The sequence below is a fragment of the Gekko japonicus genome, unplaced genomic scaffold (genome assembly GCF_001447785.1).
Source record: "Gekko japonicus isolate JY-2015 unplaced genomic scaffold, Gekko_japonicus_V1.1 scaffold3901, whole genome shotgun sequence".
Lineage (NCBI taxonomy): Eukaryota > Metazoa > Chordata > Lepidosauria > Squamata > Gekkonidae > Gekko > Gekko japonicus.
Window position 1 is genome coordinate 87,678 of NW_015168777.1, and position 20,442 is coordinate 108,119.

The 20,442-nt window shown below is 40.6% G+C and overlaps 2 protein-coding genes across 2 annotated transcripts; both read left to right on the top strand.

Moving 5' to 3' along the window:
* The first annotated feature begins 7,584 nt into the window (after window positions 1–7,584).
* Window positions 7,585–8,526, top strand: LOC107114245 (olfactory receptor 6B1-like). Its single transcript, XM_015415686.1, has one exon. The coding sequence runs from the start codon at window positions 7,585–7,587 to the stop codon at window positions 8,524–8,526; it is 942 nt and encodes a 313-aa protein (XP_015271172.1).
* A 10,198-nt stretch (window positions 8,527–18,724) lies between these two features.
* On the top strand, window positions 18,725–19,669 carry LOC107114246 (olfactory receptor 6B1-like). The gene has a single exon (XM_015415687.1). The coding sequence runs from the start codon at window positions 18,725–18,727 to the stop codon at window positions 19,667–19,669; it is 945 nt and encodes a 314-aa protein (XP_015271173.1).
* Window positions 19,670–20,442: the final 773 nt, after the last annotated feature.

The window sequence follows — 20,442 nt, forward strand, 5'->3', positions numbered from 1 at the left end:
CAAGCTCGCCCTCAGATAAGAGAACAAAACCATCTTTGTTCTACTTTTGGATTCCTGGGCAGTAAGTCCCGTGGAGAAGATTACCACATTTCACATGCAGAAAGGGTTACTAGTAAATATGGTGTAGGTATGGACAAGCAGACAATAGCCAGGGACAGTTGGTGGGTATTTATTTTGAAAGGAGGTAGGGATGAGAGGAAGCCTGAGTAAGGAGAATGGGACACTTGAGAGCTAGGTTTGGTCTCATACTGTGTTCCTGGATCAAGGTGAAGATTTGACTGTATACACTGGGAGCTCCAGAAGCACCACAATGTCACTTCTCCACTGGAATCAGGAGGGAGGGATTCAGGAGGGAGGGAATCAAGTTAATAAGGTGGAACAAGTCTATGCTAGGAATGGAACTCTCTGCTAAGAAATTAAGCTTTGGTTCTATTGTTTGTCCATTTTTTAAAATGTCTTTACCACTCTGAAGCTCTGCAGGAAAGGCTGTTTTAATGCTGCAAATCTGCAGCACTACTTCCACAATAGGGGCTATAAAGTACTGAGACTGATGCATAGCGTAGTGATTTCAGCTCATACTTTATTCATGCATAGAAGAACTTGAGATGCAGTCGCCGGGCCAGAGGCTGCCTTATATCCCCGTAGCAAACCACATCCAAACACACACCCACACCCATGATAGGAGAATTTACAGTGCACCCAAGTCCCATAGGTCCATTCTTGGATCCTAGCCATCTGATAGGTGCGTACTAGGATCTGTTCAGGCTATTGTCTCTGAAAGCAAAGCTTGGGCCCTTCTCATGGCCACGTGCGGACCCGACCATGTGCGTGGTTTCTCTGGATACACAACAGGGGCTTTCCTGGGGCATTTCCTTTGCTTATCATCATCACACATGTTCTGGAAAGACTGCATATAAATTAATCCCCCCTCCCCAGAAGAGATTTACTTCATTACATCAGTCTGTGCAGTGTTCTTCACAGTAAAAGGTGGAATTCTTTTTTAGAGAAATCTGTGCAGGGAGAACTAATGTTAGAACACAATATAAGTAGCATACTCAAATGATTGCCTTTGACTTAAAAAAACATAAAAGAAATTGAAAGAATAACAATTAACAAGAAACTGTTCCTCAGTAACGTGGGATTGGAGAGTGGGACATGCAAATGCGGAGGGGAGGAGAGGATGGACTTTGGGCTGAAAAAATATCAGATGAGAAAGATTTCCCCACTAGGTTGATGCAGATTCAATGCTGAGATTACAAAAACTTCCTGGAAACAGGGCATTTGGGTGCTGCATGGCAAGAGGGGGGAATGTGTGTTTTTAATGCCTGGGAGGGCAAAATCATCTATGGAAACTAGGGAAAGCCACAGAAGAACAGAAGTGAAGGTGCAGGGAAATTTGTCACTATGAAATCAGTCCAAGAGCTACACGGTTGCAGTAAAGAATTCAGAGAGAGGCAATTTACAAGGAATCCAGAGATGATCGAGTTGCCCTTGTTAACAAGGCTCTGGAGGCTTCTGTACTTGACATGTTCACCTTGGCTGCCCAGAGCTTTGCAAATATCTGTCCTGTAATTGTGAAAGAATAACTTAATTAACAAGAAATTGTTCCTCAGTAACGTCAGATTGGAGAGTGGGACATGCAAATGCGGAAGGGAGGAGAGGGTGGACTTCAGGTTGAAAAAACATCAGATGAGAAAGATTTCCTCACTAGATTGATGCAGGTCCAATGCTTACAAAAACTTCCTGGAAATAGGGGATTTGGATGCCGCGCGGCAAGAGGGGGGAATGTGTGTTTTTAATGCTTGGAAGGGCAAAATCATCTATGGAAACCAGGGAAAGCCACAGAAGAACAGAGGTGAAGGTGCAGGGAAATTTGACACTGTGAAATCAGTCCTAGAGCTACATGGATGCAGTAAAAAATTCAGAGAGGGGCAATTTACAAGGAATCTAGAGATCATCTTGTTGCCCTTGTTGTTAACAAGGCTCTGTAGGCTTCTGTACTTGACCTGTTCACCTTGGCTGCCCAGAGCTTTGCAGCCAAAACTACTTATCTTCAGCAAGGTTGCTGTGTTATCTGCCTTCCACCCACATTTTCTGCTCAATCACAAATGTGCTAACTGGATTTCTATAAATCCAGTTAGCACATTAATGCATCCATTAATTGGTCATAGGATTCATGGATCTGATGAAGGTTCTTACTCTGGGTTGAGACTAAGGAGTTAGTTCTTCAAATCCCTATTCAGCCATGAAGCTTAACGGGTCACAATTGAGTGGTGTCTCCCAACATTTTTCTTCCATTATGCAACTCAGAATAGCTTACATAGGAGATTTCCTATCCTAGGCCAAAACCACTTATCTTCAGCAAGGTTGCATTGTTATCTGCCTTCCAACCACATTTTCTGCTCAACCACAAATTTGCTAACTGGATTTCTATAAATGCATCCATTAATTTATCGTAGGATTCATGGATCTGATGAAGGTCCTTAATAAGGTGCTCAGGTTATAGTCCTTTCCAGTCCTTACTAAGCTGACTGGAAAATACCACTTCCAACTAGGCTAGCCTCTTTTTTTCCATGGCATCAAATTTTCTGATTCAGGATAACATTTTTGTATTCAAGAATATGAGTATATCTGAAGTCTGAATTGCTCCTAGGGTTCCCAATTCTGGGTTGAGACTAGGGAGTTAGTTCTTCAAATCCCTATTCAGCCATGAAGCTTAACGGGTCACAATTGAGTGGTGTCTCCCAACTTAACCTATCTCACAGGGCTGTTGTTTGGACAACATGGAGGATAGAACAAACATATATGCTCTTCAGAGCTCCTTGGAGGAAGAATAGGATAACTTGTAATAGATAAGTTTGTGAATCAGCCATAAGCAAGGTACCAGGCCAAAGCAGAAACACTTTTCTTGCCACTAAGAAAAGGAGTTGTTCCTCCTAGCATGGAATAAATGGCCCTAGTTGTCATTTTACAGCAGCAGCCACAAAAGCATTTTTCATGATTGTAAAGAGACTACAATTTCTTTCTCACAAAATGGTGTGAGAATAGGCTTATATGTTCATAGGACATTAGATGTTGTCAGAGATGGTTGTCCTTCACAGCACAGCCATGTCTGAGTCAAGTAGATAGAACGCCTGTCATTACAAGAAATATATGATTCGGCCCCGTTCACACGAGGGAATTTGGCCATGAAGCTTAACGGGTCACAATTGAGTGGTGTCTCCCAACTTAACCTATCTCACAGGGCTGTTGTTTGGACAACATGGAGGATAGAACAAACATATATGCTCTTCAGAGCTCCTTGGAGGAAGAATAGGATAACTTGTAATAGATAAGTTTGTGAATCAGCCATAAGCAAGGTACCAGGCCAAAGCAGAAACACTTTTCTTGCCACTAAGAAAAGGAGTTGTTCCTCCTAGCATGGAATAAATGGCCCTAGTTGTCATTTTACAGCAGCAGCCACAAAAGCATTTTTCATGATTGTACAGAGACTACAATTTCTTTCTCACAAAATGGTGTGAGAATAGGCTTATATGTTCATAGGACACTTAGATGTTGTCAGAGCTGGCTGTCCTTCACAGCACAGCCATGACTGAGTCAAGTAGATAGAAGGCCTGTCATTACAAGAAATATATGAAGTGAAGCTAGACTGGAACACCGAAGATACATTAACAGTCAGCAAGAGAAAAGTGTGTTCTTTATTTCCTTTGTGTTCTTTATTTAGTTAGACAAATGGTTCAAACTGAGGCTGGTCAGAGTAGAGTTATATGGCCAAGTGAAACCTCATTAGGTAACTGTTGAGTAAATGCACTAGAACACTTCCTTCTGACAATCTGTATTATGGAGCTGACATCAAATATCTTTAAGTGAGCCATCAAAGGGGCTGTGCAATCCTCTTCCAAAGTATTCCAGTTTAAACCAATTGATTTTAATTGATTTAGACTGGAGTAACTCTGCACAGGAGTACACTGTGGATCTAATGGCCAGGGTTCCCAGTTTGAGACTCCTTGCTTCTGGTTGCTGTTCATTTTGTTTGGTACGGGTGTGTGTGTGACATTTATCACCCTTCTTTCTATACTACCTCGTGCACATTTGCAGTGCACACATACTGAGAGCACTAGGGGAACAATTTCTGTAATTTTATATATATATTTGGCTGCGTTTGCAGGACAATTGTCAGTATATGCTCTGGTGGTAGTAGAATTCAGTAGATGTATGCCAAAAGAAGGAAGGAGAAAAGAAGTGGAGGCCAATAAAAGTTCATTAAAAACATTCCTGACCTTGTGTAATTGACACATCTTTGAAAGCAAGGGTGTGATTCACAGCTATATATATCCATCTCTGCTGTTCTCATATACACCCATCCAACTTCAACAACAGTCCTCTTCCAGAGTAATGGTGTTATTCTCCATCTGTGGCATATATCATTTCTCTCTCTCCCCCTTTTTTTTGTCTTTGTTTTTCTGTCCATACCTTGTCGACTTTCCCTTTCTGAGTCAACTTTTGGAAGTGAGCAATCTTTTGTGATTTCATCACCTAGGTAAGTAAACGGCAGTCTTTGTATCACCAAAGATTTGTAACATGGACAATCATGGATTATTTACTTAGACCCTGTTCCCACAGTACCCATCCTACTACATCACTAGTTCAGTTATTTTCTTCTTCTTCCTACCCCCTTTCCCAGAAACATATTATCATTTAGTACTGCAGAGTTTTCATCATTGATAATCTCTGCTTTGAATCAATGCTTATTTTATTCTTTGCAATTCTGTTTCTTTTACATGTATTTTAAAATGGGAAGGAAATGAGTTGGACAAAGACATTCTTTGTCCCAACCAACTCCCTCCCCCCTTTATTCAACAGATCTCAAAATTCCATGCTTCCATGGGAGTGATGGTCCCATTTTCTTTTGGTCAATTTAGAAACCAGGATTACTCTGTATACTTGAGTGGTGATAAGGGAATGACCTGATTATGCTGCATTTGTGATCGGCAACAAATTAATTACTTTTATAGCTGGATACAGCAAAAGTATATCAGGGTGTTTTTTTTAAAAAAAAAAATAGTGGCTAGGTTATTTGCATCATACTATTCCTATTATATCCATCATCTTTTGACCATATACATCAAATAGTATTTTATAGCAATTGTTAATATTCCATCAACTATTTTCAGAATATATGATTTTTACGTTATGATGCCCTGTTCTCAGAATATGAAAATAACTTACTGCATATTTAGGTAGAATTTTTAAATTTGACTGCTGCAAAAGAAAGTGTGCTGTTTTGTTCATGAACATTCTGTAGTGAATTTGTTGGGAGAAGTTTAGCCCAGATAACAGATTCTGTAAAAAAAAAATCTTGGGCAATGGTTTTTTCATTATGATCACCACTTTTACACCGCTGACATTGTTGGCTGAGCAATATTGAAACATGATGTATCAAATCACTGACATCAAAACTGATTATATTCTGAAGGAATTTGGGTGTTATAACATGTTAGGGTCAATTTGTGCTCCAGCAATACTCAATAAATTGCCATATGGCAATTTTCTACATTTTTGTTTTTTATTTTGGCTCAATAAACATCCACTTACTCATGTTTTAAAATTCCCTTTTTTGAGCCAGTCTAATTTTTACAAAGCTTCCACTATTCCATTCCTCCGAATAGTTACACATAGCATGGGCAACCTTTGTTTCTTTGCTTTTGGTACCTTCCCAAATTTTTTGTTAGGAAAAAAAAAGATCTGGTGTCTAATTAACAGCCTCAGACTGTTAAATTACCCTTCTTTACTTTTCTAGGAAATGCCTTTTAATCAGCCAATTTTCAAGAGAGCTCCTGTCCCTTCCATTTTATATTTTCCATATCTTTGTTACAATGTTAATACATTGTGTCTTCCTCTGTGAATTGTACAAGAGGACCAATTCCCCACAAGCAGCTGTGGTGCCCTCGCTCTTCTGTTTTCCCCTCTTGCATTGGTCAATTTCATACTATTTGCTGTGTGGCCACATTTTGACCCACAGCCCCCCCCCCTCTTCAATTTCCCCCACATCTTCTGGATCCTTGTTTTTTGAGATAAAGAAGAAATGAGGGAAATCGGGGGAGCTGAAGGTTGAGGTTTCTCCACCCATGACTGTCCTTGTTCTCTGTTTCTGCATTTTTGGGTTACTGAAACAATTTTACTTATGTTTTACATAAATATTTCTCAGTCTATTTTTAATCAACATTTTACAGTGCTTTCTTATACTTATAGCCTATTGTATCAGTGTTTTTCTCTGTTTCTTAAATCATCATATATTCAAGGATCTTGCTAATCTCTTTTACAAACATTAATAAGCCCCCTCCCAGGTTTTTGCACTTTTAGATCAGTCTTGATTGATCTAATAGTAGGGCTAAGTAACTGAATTTTATGTGAATGCTGGGTTGGTGTGTGTGTTTTTTGTTTGTTTTTGTTTTGTTTTTTTTTTTTTTGCTTTTCAGTCAGTGGTGTGGCATTATATGTAACCTTTTGAGGCCAGTATGTGAATATGTTTCTTTTTCATATCCCTAGTATTATTTTCTTATATGGACTACATCCCAAGTAATCTCTAAATAATTGGGTGATCCTTTTCTTTTTAAGCAAAACAAGCATGGTTGTCAGCCCCCCCCCAATGATTTCTATTTCTGCATTTGTATTCATCTGTCATTTTTAAGAATCCCATTTTCCTCCTCTGTTTTATTGGGGAAGACTAGGCTGAAAGATAGTGACTGGCCCAAGGTCTTCCAGTTAACTTGTACATGAATGTTATAAACTGGAAGAAAGGTGGAAATAAATGTTTTAAATTCATTCATTCATTCGTTCATTCATACATAAGATCAATTTGAGATGCTTTTCATTTTACAGATAAATATATGCACTCCTAGGCATCTATAAAACTTCATGCAAGAACAATCTTTCTAACAACTGCTGATGTAATAGCATTAACCTTACTATTGCAGTGTTTTATTAATTCACCCATGTGTACATGTGCATTTATAAATCCCATCCCATTTATAAATCTTTCTAACAACTGCTGATGTAATAGCATTAACCTTACTATTGCAGTGTTTTATTAATTCACCCATGTGTACATGTGCATTTATAAATCCCATAGAAAATATCAGGATTACGAGAGAGAGAGAGAGAGGGAGACAGACATAAAGACAGAGACAGAGACAGACAGACACACACACACACACACAGAAACAGACAGAGATAGGCTTGAGAGAAAGAAAGAAGATAGGTAGGTAGGTAAGTATGTAGGTAGATGATAGATACAAGGGAAAAAAATTAAACCTATTTGTTTTATGTTGGTTTACACAGTTATCCAGCTCTTCAACTACCTTTCAATGCAGGCCCTATTTACATGACTCTTCCCCTTCAAAAAAAAAAAAAGATAGGCTTCTGCAGACAGGTTTTCTACCTATATATGCACATAATTGGACTCGATTTTATATAGCAATGAACTCTAAATGTTGGTTGATTTTGAACATTCAGTATGAATGGAATTCACAACATCTCCTTAAAAATTCCTTTCAGTTCAGCAACGTTAGCAAGTTACCCAAGATGCAACTGGACAACTGGACGCATGTGACAGAATTCATTCTGGTGGGGTTTCCAGGAAGTCTAAAACTACAGCACTCTCTTTTCACAGTTTTTCTGGTTGCCTACACCCTGACAGTAATGGAGAATTTGATTGTCATTGTACTAATCTGTGTGAATATCAAGCTTCATAAACCTATGTATATATTCTTGGGAAATCTTTCTTTCCTGGAGATCTGGTATGTCTCAGTCACTGTCCCCAAGATGCTTTCAGGCTTTGCTACACAGAAGATGGACATTTCCTTCGCAGGCTGCATGGCCCAGCTCTACTTCTTTCTGGCTCTGGCATGCACAGAGTGTGCCCTCCTAACAGTTATGGCCTATGACCGTTATGTTGCCATCTGTAGCCCTTTGTGTTATCCCAACATAATGAGTCAAGATTTCTGTATCCGTTTAGCAGCCAGTTCATGGCTGAGTGGTATTATCATAGCCACAGGAAAGACTTTCTTCATCTCACGCTTGAGCTACTGTGGACCCAATATCATCAACCACTTCTTCTGTGATGTCTCCCCACTTCTCAATCTAGCCTGTACTGATTTGTCATTGGTTGAACTCATTGACTTCCTACTGGCCTTGCTCATTCTCATTGGCCCACTCACTGTGACAATCACTTCTTATATCTGTATTATCTCTACTGTCTTGCACATTCCTTCAGCCAAAGGGAAGCAAAAGGCATTTTCCACCTGTGCCTCACATCTTTTTGTAGTCACCATTTTCTTTGCTGCCACCATTTTCATCTATGCCCGACCAAGGGCTCTCACCTCAGTTAATGCCCACAAAGTTGTGTCTGTTGTCTATACAGTTGTAACACCACTTCTTAACCCAGTCATATATTGTATGAGGAATCAAGAATTTAAGGATGCCCTCAGAAAAACCTTTAATGTGCTTTCCTCAAGACTAGGCTAATATTCTAAGAGCTTTATTGGATACTAGGAATAAGGCCCACTGTGGAAATAAATACAATGAGCTCTAGAAGGAGTCTCTGGAAGAGTGCCCCGGGTTTGGGCACTCAGCGTCAATTTGCCATGGCGACCTCAGCAGGGGATAATGACACAGAGTCCACCATTTTCTCCCGGGGAACTGATCTTTGCCATCTGAAGAGCAGTTGTATGATGGAATGGCTGGCTTGGAGGGTGGAGTCAATGGCACTGTACCTGTCTGAGGTCCCACCCCTCCTCAATCTTCACCCTCTCCAGGCTCCACCCCTCAAACCTCCAGAAATTTCCCAACCTGGAGTTGCCAGCCCTATCTCCCTCCAAGCCTACCATTATCTGCCCCCTGGCTTCAGCTTTCTATCTCGTCCCCCTCCCTCCTAGAGAGCAGTTGTAATTCTGAGTGATCTCCAGTCCCCCACCTGGAGATTGGCAACAATGGTTCCCCATGAGAAAATGGATGGCTTGGAGGGTGGAGTTGATGGCATTCTTCGTGTCTGAGGTCCCACCCCTCCTCAAACCTCACCCTCTCCAGGGTCCATCCCTCAAATCTCCAGGAATTTCTCACCTGGAGTTGGCAACCCTATCAGGACTGGCTCCAATTAGTTTTCTCCCAAAGGCCAAAATTGGTGTTGAAAGGACCTATCACTGACATAACCTGGTTGCCTAGCAACAGGCACTGAGAAGAAAGTACAGTTGCCAGCTCTGATTAGGGAAACACCTGGAGATTTGGGGGCTGGATCCTGTGGAGGGCAGCACTGGGAGGGATGGAAGGACTCAGCAGGGGATAATGCCATAGGATCTACCCTCCAAAGCAGGCATTTTCTCCAGGGGAACTGATCTCTGTCATCTGGAGATCAATTGTAACAGTGGAAGATATCCAGGTCCCACAAGGAGGTTGGCAACCCTAGGGGAAAGTCAGCCACACAGCAAGGGATTGAAGAGAATAGTTTGATGGTCACTGTCCCACCTCATTAGCCAGCCAGCCATGGTGAAGCCAAAAAGGAGAGAGAGCCATATTAAGTTTATTCTGACGGAAAAGTTGGTGGGGGAGTGGGTTATGCTGAAAGTCCTTTGTTGTTTTACTGACAAAAGTTGGTTGCCTACCAACAGCCACTGAGGGGACAGTTAGTCACTGTTAGTCCCACACAGGAGCCAAGAGAAGTGTCTTTCTCAGGATAGAGCTTTCCGGCTTTCCATGAGCCGCAGCTCGTTTCCTCCAGGCCAGACCCTCCCTGGCGCTGCTGCTGAAGGAAGGCGAGGGAGACTTTGAAACATGCTGAGCAGTCTTCTCTGAGGTACATCCTACTGAGCTATCGCCCTGACAAAGCGCCGGCCTTGTGATCGAGGGAGAACGGCCGTGAGGGGCAGCGAAGGTGAGTGTTTCCCCTGCTTGCTGCCACTTGCTAGGTCTGCCTGCTTCTTCCCTGTGGAGAGTTTGCTGCTCCTTCGGCAGAGCATCCATCCTCTTTGGCGGCTCCCTCCAGACTGAGAGTGATACGCTGGCTGCTGGCTCTGTGGGCGGGGCCGAGCAAATGCAGTGAGGCAATGCAGCCAGGGTATTGGGAGTCTCAGATGGGCAGCCGAGCGGGCGAAAGGCTGTGGGAGCATGTGGAACGTTGAGGAAAGTGGGACACAAAAAGTCTTTTATATATAAGGAGAGATAGGCAGCAATGCAAAAATGGTGCTATATTTTCAGGATACTACAGACATTTTTATGCCAGTATTACACAAATGCAGATTTTTCAGACCGTTTTTAATAATTACTACAAGACTGCTTACTTGTGCTCCGTATAATATTCCATGCTGTATACAACATAGCTTGCAGATATTTAAAGGTTTAAAAGGGTGCTTTAAATTGGAATTGTTTTATATTTCTGTATTGAAGCCATAGATATGCTACTACAGCCACTTTGCTTTCATAAGTGAAATACTTCTCTCCTTCCCCTAGTATTCAAGTTACTGGAAAACATTGCAGATTGCCTACTTAAAAAATTGAAATTGTAATAATTTGAAATAATAATGTAAATGATAATTTTTGATCCCACCACATACTGTCATTTTTTAATTTATATTATGTTTAAAGTATTGGAATAGTAATGGCTTTGAAAAATAGAGAAAGGGCCCAAGTGCATGTGACCCTGAAATTCCATGTCCGAAGCTCCCAGGCTTCCTTTCTTTCGAATCAGGTGTCTAGGCCCCGATTTGGATCATTAGCCCAATACAGGGGGTTTTCCATGGACCATTTTCCCTATCTGAAATGGCCCCATATAACTGCTATTTGCCTTGTGGGTCAAGGACACAGATACACTATGGTCGAATCTGCATTTGCATTTTTAAATCATTTCGTGCTGCTGTGATGCCGTCTTTCTCTATTTTTGTTTGAATGTCATTTGGAGAAGATTCTTTTAAAGCAGTGTGGAGGTGCAATGACAGTGAAGCCACCCCGAAAGGACAGTAAACATATGTGGACATGCAAAAGTACGCTAGCACTGTTGAGGTGTGAAAACGATACCAAATGTAGACACTTTTTTTTGAAGATGGAGTCAAATGGCTGGGACACCAGTGGGAAAGACCAATGCAGATTCGGCCTATATGTCTGGTGCCTGGAATTTTATGCAGCTCCACGAGGCCCTTTCAGTTTGGGAAAATGGTGCAGGATGGCAGTTTGAACCCTGTCCCCTCCAGTCGCTAGCATTTTGTAATCATCGTATCAGTTTCTCTTTGTGTTCCCTTTATTGCAGGTTACTCACTTTTAATGTAGTTTTAATTATTATTGTAAGCCAGCTTGAACCAAGAGAAAAAGTGGGTTAAACTGTTTTCATAAATAAATAAATAATTGGAAATGAATAGGCTGTATTTTCCCTTGCTGTATCAGTTTCTGTTTGTGTTCCCTTTATTGCAGCTTACGCACTTTTAATGTAGTTTTAATTATTTTTGTAAGCCAGCTTGAACCAAGTAAAAAAGTGGGTTAAACTGTTTTAATAAATAAATAAATAAATAAATGGAAATGAATAGGCTGTATTTTCCCTTGCTATTAAGGACAGACCTTGTTTGAAGAAAGGCTCCTTATTTCACAGCACTGCAGGACTATTAGTGTAAAACGCTATCCCTCAGTATTGATCTAGGCCATATCATTTTCAGTCAGTCTTTCCTTCCACGTGGTTTCAAATGTGTATTGGTCTTTTCAGGAGATATGGCAGGAATCAAGAGTCAGAGAATCACAGTGGTGGAAGGGCCAAACAGGCCATCTAGTCCAATCAGCCTACAGCATCCCTGACAGCATCCCTGTCCAGCTGCTGTTTAAAGCCTGCTAGTGAAGGGGAGCTCACCACCTCCCTTGGCAGCTGATTCCACTGTTGAACAGCTCTTACTGTCAATTTTTTCCCCCTAATATCCAGCTGGAGCCTTCCCACCCTTAATTTAAATCCATTATTCAAGTCCTATCCTCTGCTGCCAACAGTTTCCTGCCCTCCTCTAAGTGAAAGCCCTTCAAAGAGAACAGTCATGTCCCCCCTCAGCCTTCTCTTTTCCAGACGGAACATTCCAAAGTCCCTCAGCCTTTCCTCATCTGGCTTGGTCTCCAGGCCCCTTGGATCATCCTTGTTGCTCTCCTCTTCACTGCTCCATTCTGTCCACATCCTTTTTGAAGTGAGGCATCAACGTCACTTTTGGATGTTGAAGGGTTTCACATCCAGCTGTTGGAGGGAAATCCAGTTGGTTTCCGAAGACCGTCTTTGGATATTTCTGGAGATTTTGGTGTGGAATTTGGGGAGAGGAGGGTTTGGGGAGGGGAAAGACCTCAAATGGGTATAATGTCATGGAGCCCACCCTCCAGCCATTATCTTGGGGCAGATCTCTGTTGTCTGCAATTCAATTGTAATTTGGGGAGATCAGCAAGTCCCACCTGGAGGCTGCCATCCCTAAGTCAGACAGCAACCACAGGCAGTAAACACTGGGTGACTTGACACACATACACATGTGCGCACGCACACACATAAAATGCCTTCTTTTTTGCACTATTATTTCCTTTTTTCATCTATAATGCAACTCAAGTTAGGTTACGTAGGATTCTAAAGAAATTGCCTGTTGTACACCAAGATCTCTTATCTTCAGCAAGGTGGCTGTGTCATGTGTCTTCCAACCATGCATACTGCTCAAACACAAGCTGGATTTCTTTTAAATGCATTGATTAAATGATCATAGGATTCATGGATAGCATTAAGATCATTACTCAGTTGCTCAGCCTGTGATTGGAGAGTACCATTTCCAAAAATTGCAAACTCTCTTCCTATTGTGTCTACATTTCTGATTCAGGGTACTTTTTAATGTATTTAAGAATATGAGTCACTACCTGAAGTGAGTTGCTCCAGGTGCACGTTAACCACTTCAGTGAGAACTGGGCATTCAGGTGGGGGTTTGTAATCAAGTCACAGTCGATTTATGGTGACCTTGTATGGTTTTCAAGGCAAAAGATGTTCAGAGGTGGTTTTCCATTGCCTGCCTCCACATCACAGCCCTAGTATTCCTGGGTTGGACTCCCATACAAATATTGACCAAGACCGATCTTCTTTAGCCTTTGAGATCTGATAAGACAATCTAGTACAGACTTCATGGAAATTAATCCTGCAACAACATTGATTGGATATCTCCCTGGGTTACAAGTGAACTCCAGATGACAGACATCAGTTCCATTGGAGAAACTGGCTGCTTTGGAGGGTAGATTATATGCCATTATACTCTGCTAAGATCTTTCCCCTCGCAAAACACACCTTCCTCATGTTCTATCCTCAAATCTTCAGGAATTTTTCAAGCCAGATATGGCAAGCTTATTTGACGCACTCCCTTGCTGTGTAACCTGTTTCCTCTTCCTTGACATCCTAAACCAAGAGTTTACCTTCATTTTTAAGGTTTCTACCCCAATGAGATTGGAGGTTCAGAAACAGAGGTTTGTGACAAGTGGCATCTGGCTATTCAGTCCTCTTTTCATTTGTACCTCCTTCTCTGCTGCGTGATAGAGCAGGTTCCCCACTACACAACCAGCCAGTGACCAGACATTGCTGGAGTCCTTTGAATAAACACTGCAGAGGATTATGGCACATAAGAAGAGCACTGCTAGATTAGACCAGTGCTCCCACTACTCCAGCATCCTTTTTCACACAGTGACTAACAAGCAGAAAATAGAGACTTAGGTCTCCCCTGATGTTGCCTCCATACTCTACAGAATAGAAGAAAGTCAGTGATGAGATCAGAGGTGGCCTAATCTCTGCCAGTTTATTTCACATTAGAAAACGTGGCCACCTTATACAAAAGCTAGTATGGTGTGGTGATCAGAGATTTGGGCTAGGAGGACTAGGGAGTTATGTCTTCAGATCCCTATTCAGCCAAGAAGTTCAATAGGTGACAATTGCCCAATGTCTTCCAATGTAACCTATCTCACACATTTGTCATGAGGACAACATGGCGGACAGAATAAATGTATATGCTCTTCAGAGATCCTTGGAGGAAGAATGGGACACTTTGTAACAGATGGATGTTATTTGTTTATTTATTTATTTCTTCATATTTATAGCCTGTCCTTCCCAGAAGAGGGCTCAGGGCAGGTAACAACATTATTTTTTAAAAAAATTGTTAATAAAATAACATTAAAAATTAAAACATCTTCATGTGAATCAACCATAAGCAAGATACCAGGCAGAAGTAGACACACTCTTATGCCTTTTTCTTCCAGTAAGAGATGGGTGTAGGAACACATTCAGTTCCTCCTAGCATGGAATACATAGCTCTAATTGACATTTTCCAGCAGCCACAAGTCCCCCAAGATATGTAAAGCCAGGCAACCTTCCAGCAGAGACCACTTTTTTCATCATTACTTCTGAGCCTTCAGTATGGAGGAGGCATAATTATGAATGATAACAATGTCCACTGATGCATGTTTAATGATTGTATATGCTGTATTGCAAGCTCACAAAATGGTATTAACACATAGCCCTCTATGTGTATGAAACACAGGTGCTGCCTCAGCCATCTGTTCTTCAGAACACAGTCATGTGTGTGTCAGGCAGGCATAAGGCTTGTCATTACAAGAGATGTATGAGGTGAAGGTAGTTTCAAACAGAGAAGATGGTTGGGATTCCCAATTTGAGACCTCTCATTCTTGGTTGCTTTTCATTCTTTTTTGTGTGCATGTATGTGTATGTTTGTGTGTCTCTTTCTTTTTGCTCTATCCTTTGCACATTTGCTATACGTGTACACACACGTAACAGGGCAGTAACTCCCATTTGTTTATATAAATATATTGAAAGCATTATATATATATGGCTCATTTTGGCAGGATGAATCAAATTGTGTGCTGCGGTGGGAGAAGTTTGCTTCAGCAGATGTAAGACAAAAGAAGGAAGGAGAAAATAAGTGGAGGCCAAGAAAAGTTCATTTTAAAAGTTTCTTATTGCTGTCTAATTGGCACATCTCCAAATGCAGGGTGCGATTCACAGCCATATATATCTGTCTCTCATGTTGTTATATGCAACCATCCACCTGCAACAATGCTCTTCACCCAGTGTAAGGGTGTTATTCTTCATCTGTAGCATACCTCATTTCTCCTTTTTGCTTGTTTTTTCCTGTCCATACTTTGTCACCTTTCTGTTTCTGAGTCAATCTTTTGGAAGTGAGCAACTGTCTGTGATTTCATCACCCAGGTAAGTAAAATGCAACCTCAGTGTCACCAAAGATTTGTAATGGGTTTGGTCCTTGGTAAGAACCTCTGCTTTGAAGCAATGCTTATTTTATTCCTTTTAAACCTATTCCTTTTATATATAATTTAAAAATTGGGGAGTTGGATAAATATATTCTTTAGAACATTCCCCCCCTTTCTCCTTTAATCCTAGAAATCTCAAAGTTCCAAGCCTCCCAGAATGTATTCAGTCCTTGTAAGGAATTTGGTGTATTCGATGCAGGGGTCCCATTTTCTTTTTGGTCAATTTAGAATATATTCAATCCTCATAAGGTTTTTGGGGTGTGTGGAACAGGCGTCTCATTTTCTTTTAGTCAGTTTAGAAAGTCAGATTAATCTGTGTACCTGGGGAAGAATAAGTGAATTATCTGATTGTGCTGCTTTTGTGATCAGCAACCAATTAACTACTTTTATAGCTAGATACATCAAATGTAGATCCATTAAAATTATTTTAATACTCCATCAACTATTTTTCAGAATGTATGTTTGTTATGCTACCCTATTTCTAGAATTTGAAAATAATATATTGCATATTTGGGTAGAATATTTAAATTCACTCCTACAAGAGAAAGTGTGCTGTTTTCCTGGTGAGCATTCTGCCATCAACTCAGTGAAAGAAGTGGCACAGTTGAGCAATTCTGTAAAAAATCTTGGAGCATGGTGTTTCCATTATGATCAACACTTTTACACCCTTGACATTTTCATGTGATCATTATTCACACATATGTATCAAATTACTGACTTCAAAATGGACTATAGGTCTGAGACTTTGTAGAAATCTAGATATTTTAAATTGTTAGGGTAAATTGTGTGCTCTAGCATCACTCTCAATAAACTGTCATATGATTATCTTCTACCTTATATGTTTCTTATTTTGGCTCAATAAACATATACCTATTCATGGGGTACTGAAAAAAAAAATCTTAAGTTTTACTGAAAGATTTCTGTTGCCGGGTTTTAATCAACTTGCTTTTTACAGTGGTTTCTTACACTCATACCATATTGGATTGATGTTTTTTCAGTGTTTTTAAATATTCATATATTTTCAAATATCTTGTTAATCAGTTGCACAGACATTAATGAGCTCCACCACCCCCTCCCAAGTTTAGTTGCACTTTCAGGTCAGTCTTGATTGATCTAATAAAAGTGCCAGCTAACCGAATTTAAAGTGAATGCTGGGTTGTTTTGTTTGCTTTTCAGTCAGTGGGGTGGCCATTATATGTTGTTACCTTTTGAGCACAGTATGTGAATATGCTTCTTTTGTATTATTATTGTTATTACTATTACTATTATTGTTGTTATTGTTGTTGTTGTTGTTGTTATTGTTGTTATTATTATTAATGGAGTTCATGCTAAGTATTTCCTAGAGAATTAGGTGCTCCTTTTCTTCAACACAAGCATGGTTGTTAACTCACACACCACAAAAAATGTCTATGTCACCACTCACATTAATCTGTCTATCATTTTTTAGAATCCCATTTTTCTCCTCTATTTTATTCTCACAGCAAACCTTGGGGGGAAAATTAGGATAATCGGTAGTGACTGGTCCAAGGTCTTCCAGTGAACTTCATGGCTGAGGTGAGATTCCCACTAGCCATTATGCCAGAATGAGTAAATATCATTCATTCTCATTTAGTTCCTGTAATTTCTTTTCTAACTTTAAACAATTGATTCTTTCCAATCTTGGACATCTCAGTTGATTCCAATATCTGTTGCCTTGTGTTATTCCTTTTCTTGTTTTCTCTCAATGTATGTTTTCCTCTGTAATCCTTTTCACCATTTTGCTCTTGCTCCCTTTCCCCCTTCCTTATTCTTCCATATGTACTAGTAGCCATTTTATACCATGTTGTGGTTATGTGTTGCTCTTGATCACAGTTATTGGACTTCGGATCAGTCTGTTACTCTATCGAGAACTTCCAGACAAATCTGGGCATTGGTTAGGGCCATAAGATGGTCAAAGAGTCTGCCACCCTGCCATATTCACTTTCCACAGAACACCCAAGAAGCAGTTATATGTCTGTACCCTTCACACTGTAGAAACTGGGGGCCTGCTGATTATGCCATTTCCAAAATAAGAGCAGCTCATGCTGTCTCATGAGCATGGACAAAGAGGCCAAAGTACCAAGAATTTGGAATAATAAAATCTTCCTCCCCAACCCAGAGGTGGGGAAGAAGTCTAGCTTCAGAGTGGCATATCTATATACTAATAGTAAAGAGTGACCCCCATCTGTGGATACCTAAATCTGTGTATCAGGGCCACACTGATGAGAAAAAGATTTTCCTGCAAACTTGGGGGATTCCTCCAGTTTGCAATATTAAGTCAAAACTAAAATATATAGAGAGGGGTTAAATTCCCTCTAAATTCAGTTGTGTTGTCTGTTCCTGCACACACAATGCACTTAGGGAGCTGCTTCAGCTCAGCAACCTGTTCAAATCTGGGCACAGTGGAGGATGATGTCAGCAATGGCTGTGAACCCAGCCACAGCAGAGGAGGATGCTGGCTCCTGTTCTGGGCCCTGTGGCCCAGTCCTGTGGCCCAGGTGTGGCAAATGAGGATGCCTGCAGCAAGGCTCAGTGATAGGTGGTGGGGACTGGAGGTGGTGGTGGGGCCAGGCTCAACAATGGGAGGTATATGGGCTTCTCCAGCATGAGTCTTGTATTCATAGATTATTCTCAAAAAGGGTGTGAAGAAGGCATACCATGCCAGGAGGGCGATGTTGTAATCTGTACAAGGAGTACAAAGGCTTTGAATAACAATAAAACCGTGCACAAGATGAATCATTTTCCAGATATGTATATGTACTCCTGCATATTTGTAAAACTCCATGCAGAGACAGTATCGAAAGCAATTGTTGATGCAATAGCATGAACATTGGTTTTGCATTTTTTATTTGTTCATCCATGGGTACATGTGCATTCATAAAATGCCACAGAAAATATTAATTACTCTTTTGTAGAAAGACAGACAGTGACAGATGAGTGGGTGGGTGGATGTATGGATAGATGGACGGACAGACAGATGGATGGAGAAAATATTGGAATCATGAAATCTATAGGAAACTGCAAAGTGCTCTGTACAGAAGCAGAACAGTTGGGATTCCTAAAGTGTTCCACTCCAGAAACAAGAGGAGCAATTTGGAACTCCAACATTTGTGGAGGAATCTGGGTTGGGAAAACACTGAAACCTAATTACTTTGTGCTTACACAGTTCTTCAATCACCTTTCAGTGTAGGACTAATTTATATGATTTTCCCCTTCAAAAAATGATGAGACATTACGAGAACTTGGTTTTTTTTCATAAACATACAATTGGTCCTACTTCTATGTAGTATTTGAGTCTGAATGTTGCTTGATTTTGAACATTAAATATGGACAGAATTCATAATATCTTCACTTTGAATATTCTTTTCAGTTATGAATCATCAGTAAGTTATCCAAAATGCAACTGGCAAACCAGTCACATGTGACAGAATTCATTCTGGTGGGGTTTCCAGGAAGTCTAAAACTACAGCACTCTCTTTTCACAGTTTTTCTGGTTGCCTACACCCTGACAGTAATGGAGAATTTGATTGTCATTGTACTAATCTGTGTGAATATCAAGCTTCATAAACCTATGTATATATTCTTGGGAAATCTTTCTTTCCTGGAGATCTGGTATGTCTCAGTCACTGTCCCCAAGATGCTTTCAGGCTTTGCTACACAGAAGATGGACATTTCCTTCGCAGGCTGCATGGCCCAGCTCTACTTCTTTCTGGCTCTGGCATGCACAGAGTGTGCCCTCCTAACAGTTATGGCCTATGACCGTTATGTTGCCATCTGTAGCCCTTTGCGTTATCCCACCATAATGAGTCAAGAATTCTGTATCCGTTTAGCAGCTGGTTCATGGCTGAGTGGTTTTTTGGTAGCCACAGGAAAGACCTTCTTCATCTCACGCTTGAGTTACTGTGGACCCAATATTGTCAACCACTTCTTCTGTGATGTCTCCCCACTTCTCAATCTAGCTTGTACTGCTTTGTCATTGGCTGAACTCATTGACTTCCTGCTGGCCTTGCTCATTATCATTGGCCCACTCATTGTGACAATCACCTCTTATATCTGCATTATCTCTACTGTCTTGCGCATTCCTTCAGCCAAAGGGAAGCAAAAGGCATTTTCTACCTGTGCCTCACATCTTTTTGTAGTCACCGTTTACTTTGCTGCCACCATTTTCATCTATGTTCGACCAAGGGCTCTCACCAATGTTAACGCCAACAAGCTTGTGTCTGTTGTCTATACAGTTGTAACACCACTTCTTAACCCAGTCATATATTGCATGAGGAATCAAGAGTTCAAGGATGCCTGGAGAAAAATGTTTAATGGGCCTTCTTCAAGACAAATAGACTAATGTTGTAAGAGCTTTATTAGATCTAGGCACCAATGCAGAAAAGGAGCTATTTTCCGGATTCTGTAGAAATTTGCAGTAACAGGCAATGGGAAACTATCTCTGAATGTATCTTGCTTTGAAAACCCTTTGGGTCACCATAGGTCAATTGTGAATTGATGGGACAAAAGAAAAGAAAAAGAAAATTTGAGTGGCAGTATTATGCAAATCTAGGTTTCTCAGGTAGTTTGAAAGTACTACATACTGCTTACTTGTGATCTGTATAAAATACTATTCCTTGCTTTGTGCAACATAGCTTACATGTATTTAGAGAGTAAGATGGGTGTTATTAATTTAATTGTTTTCTTGATTGAGCCATAGTTATGGTACTATAGCCAGTTCACTTTCATAAATTATATGCCCCTTCCTTTCCCCTGGTGTTCAGGTTACTGAAAAATACTGCAAATGGCCTACAGTTTTGTTATTAAATTTGAAAATAGCAATATTTTGAAATCCTAATACAAATGACTATTTTATGACCCCATCATATAGAGTTGTGTTTAAGTACCAACTGCATGTGACCCTGGGAGTTCCATGTCTGAAGCGTCTAAGAGTCTTTTCTTTTCAAATCTGGTGTGTAGGCCCCCAATTTGGATATTTATCAAAATAAAGGGGGAATGGAGATCAGCCTTTTCTGTGGACCATTTCTCTTGTCTGAAATGGTCCTGTGTAATTGATATTTGCCTTGTGGGCCAGACACACAGGCATACTATGTGTTTGGCCACATCAGTTTTGTG

Bases quoted from the DNA above. Each gene is read 5' to 3' on its own strand.
- LOC107114245 (XM_015415686.1), top strand. From the start codon at position 7,585: ATGCAACTGGACAACTGGACGCATGTGACAGAATTCATTCTGGTGGGG.
- LOC107114246 (XM_015415687.1), top strand. From the start codon at position 18,725: ATGCAACTGGCAAACCAGTCACATGTGACAGAATTCATTCTGGTGGGG.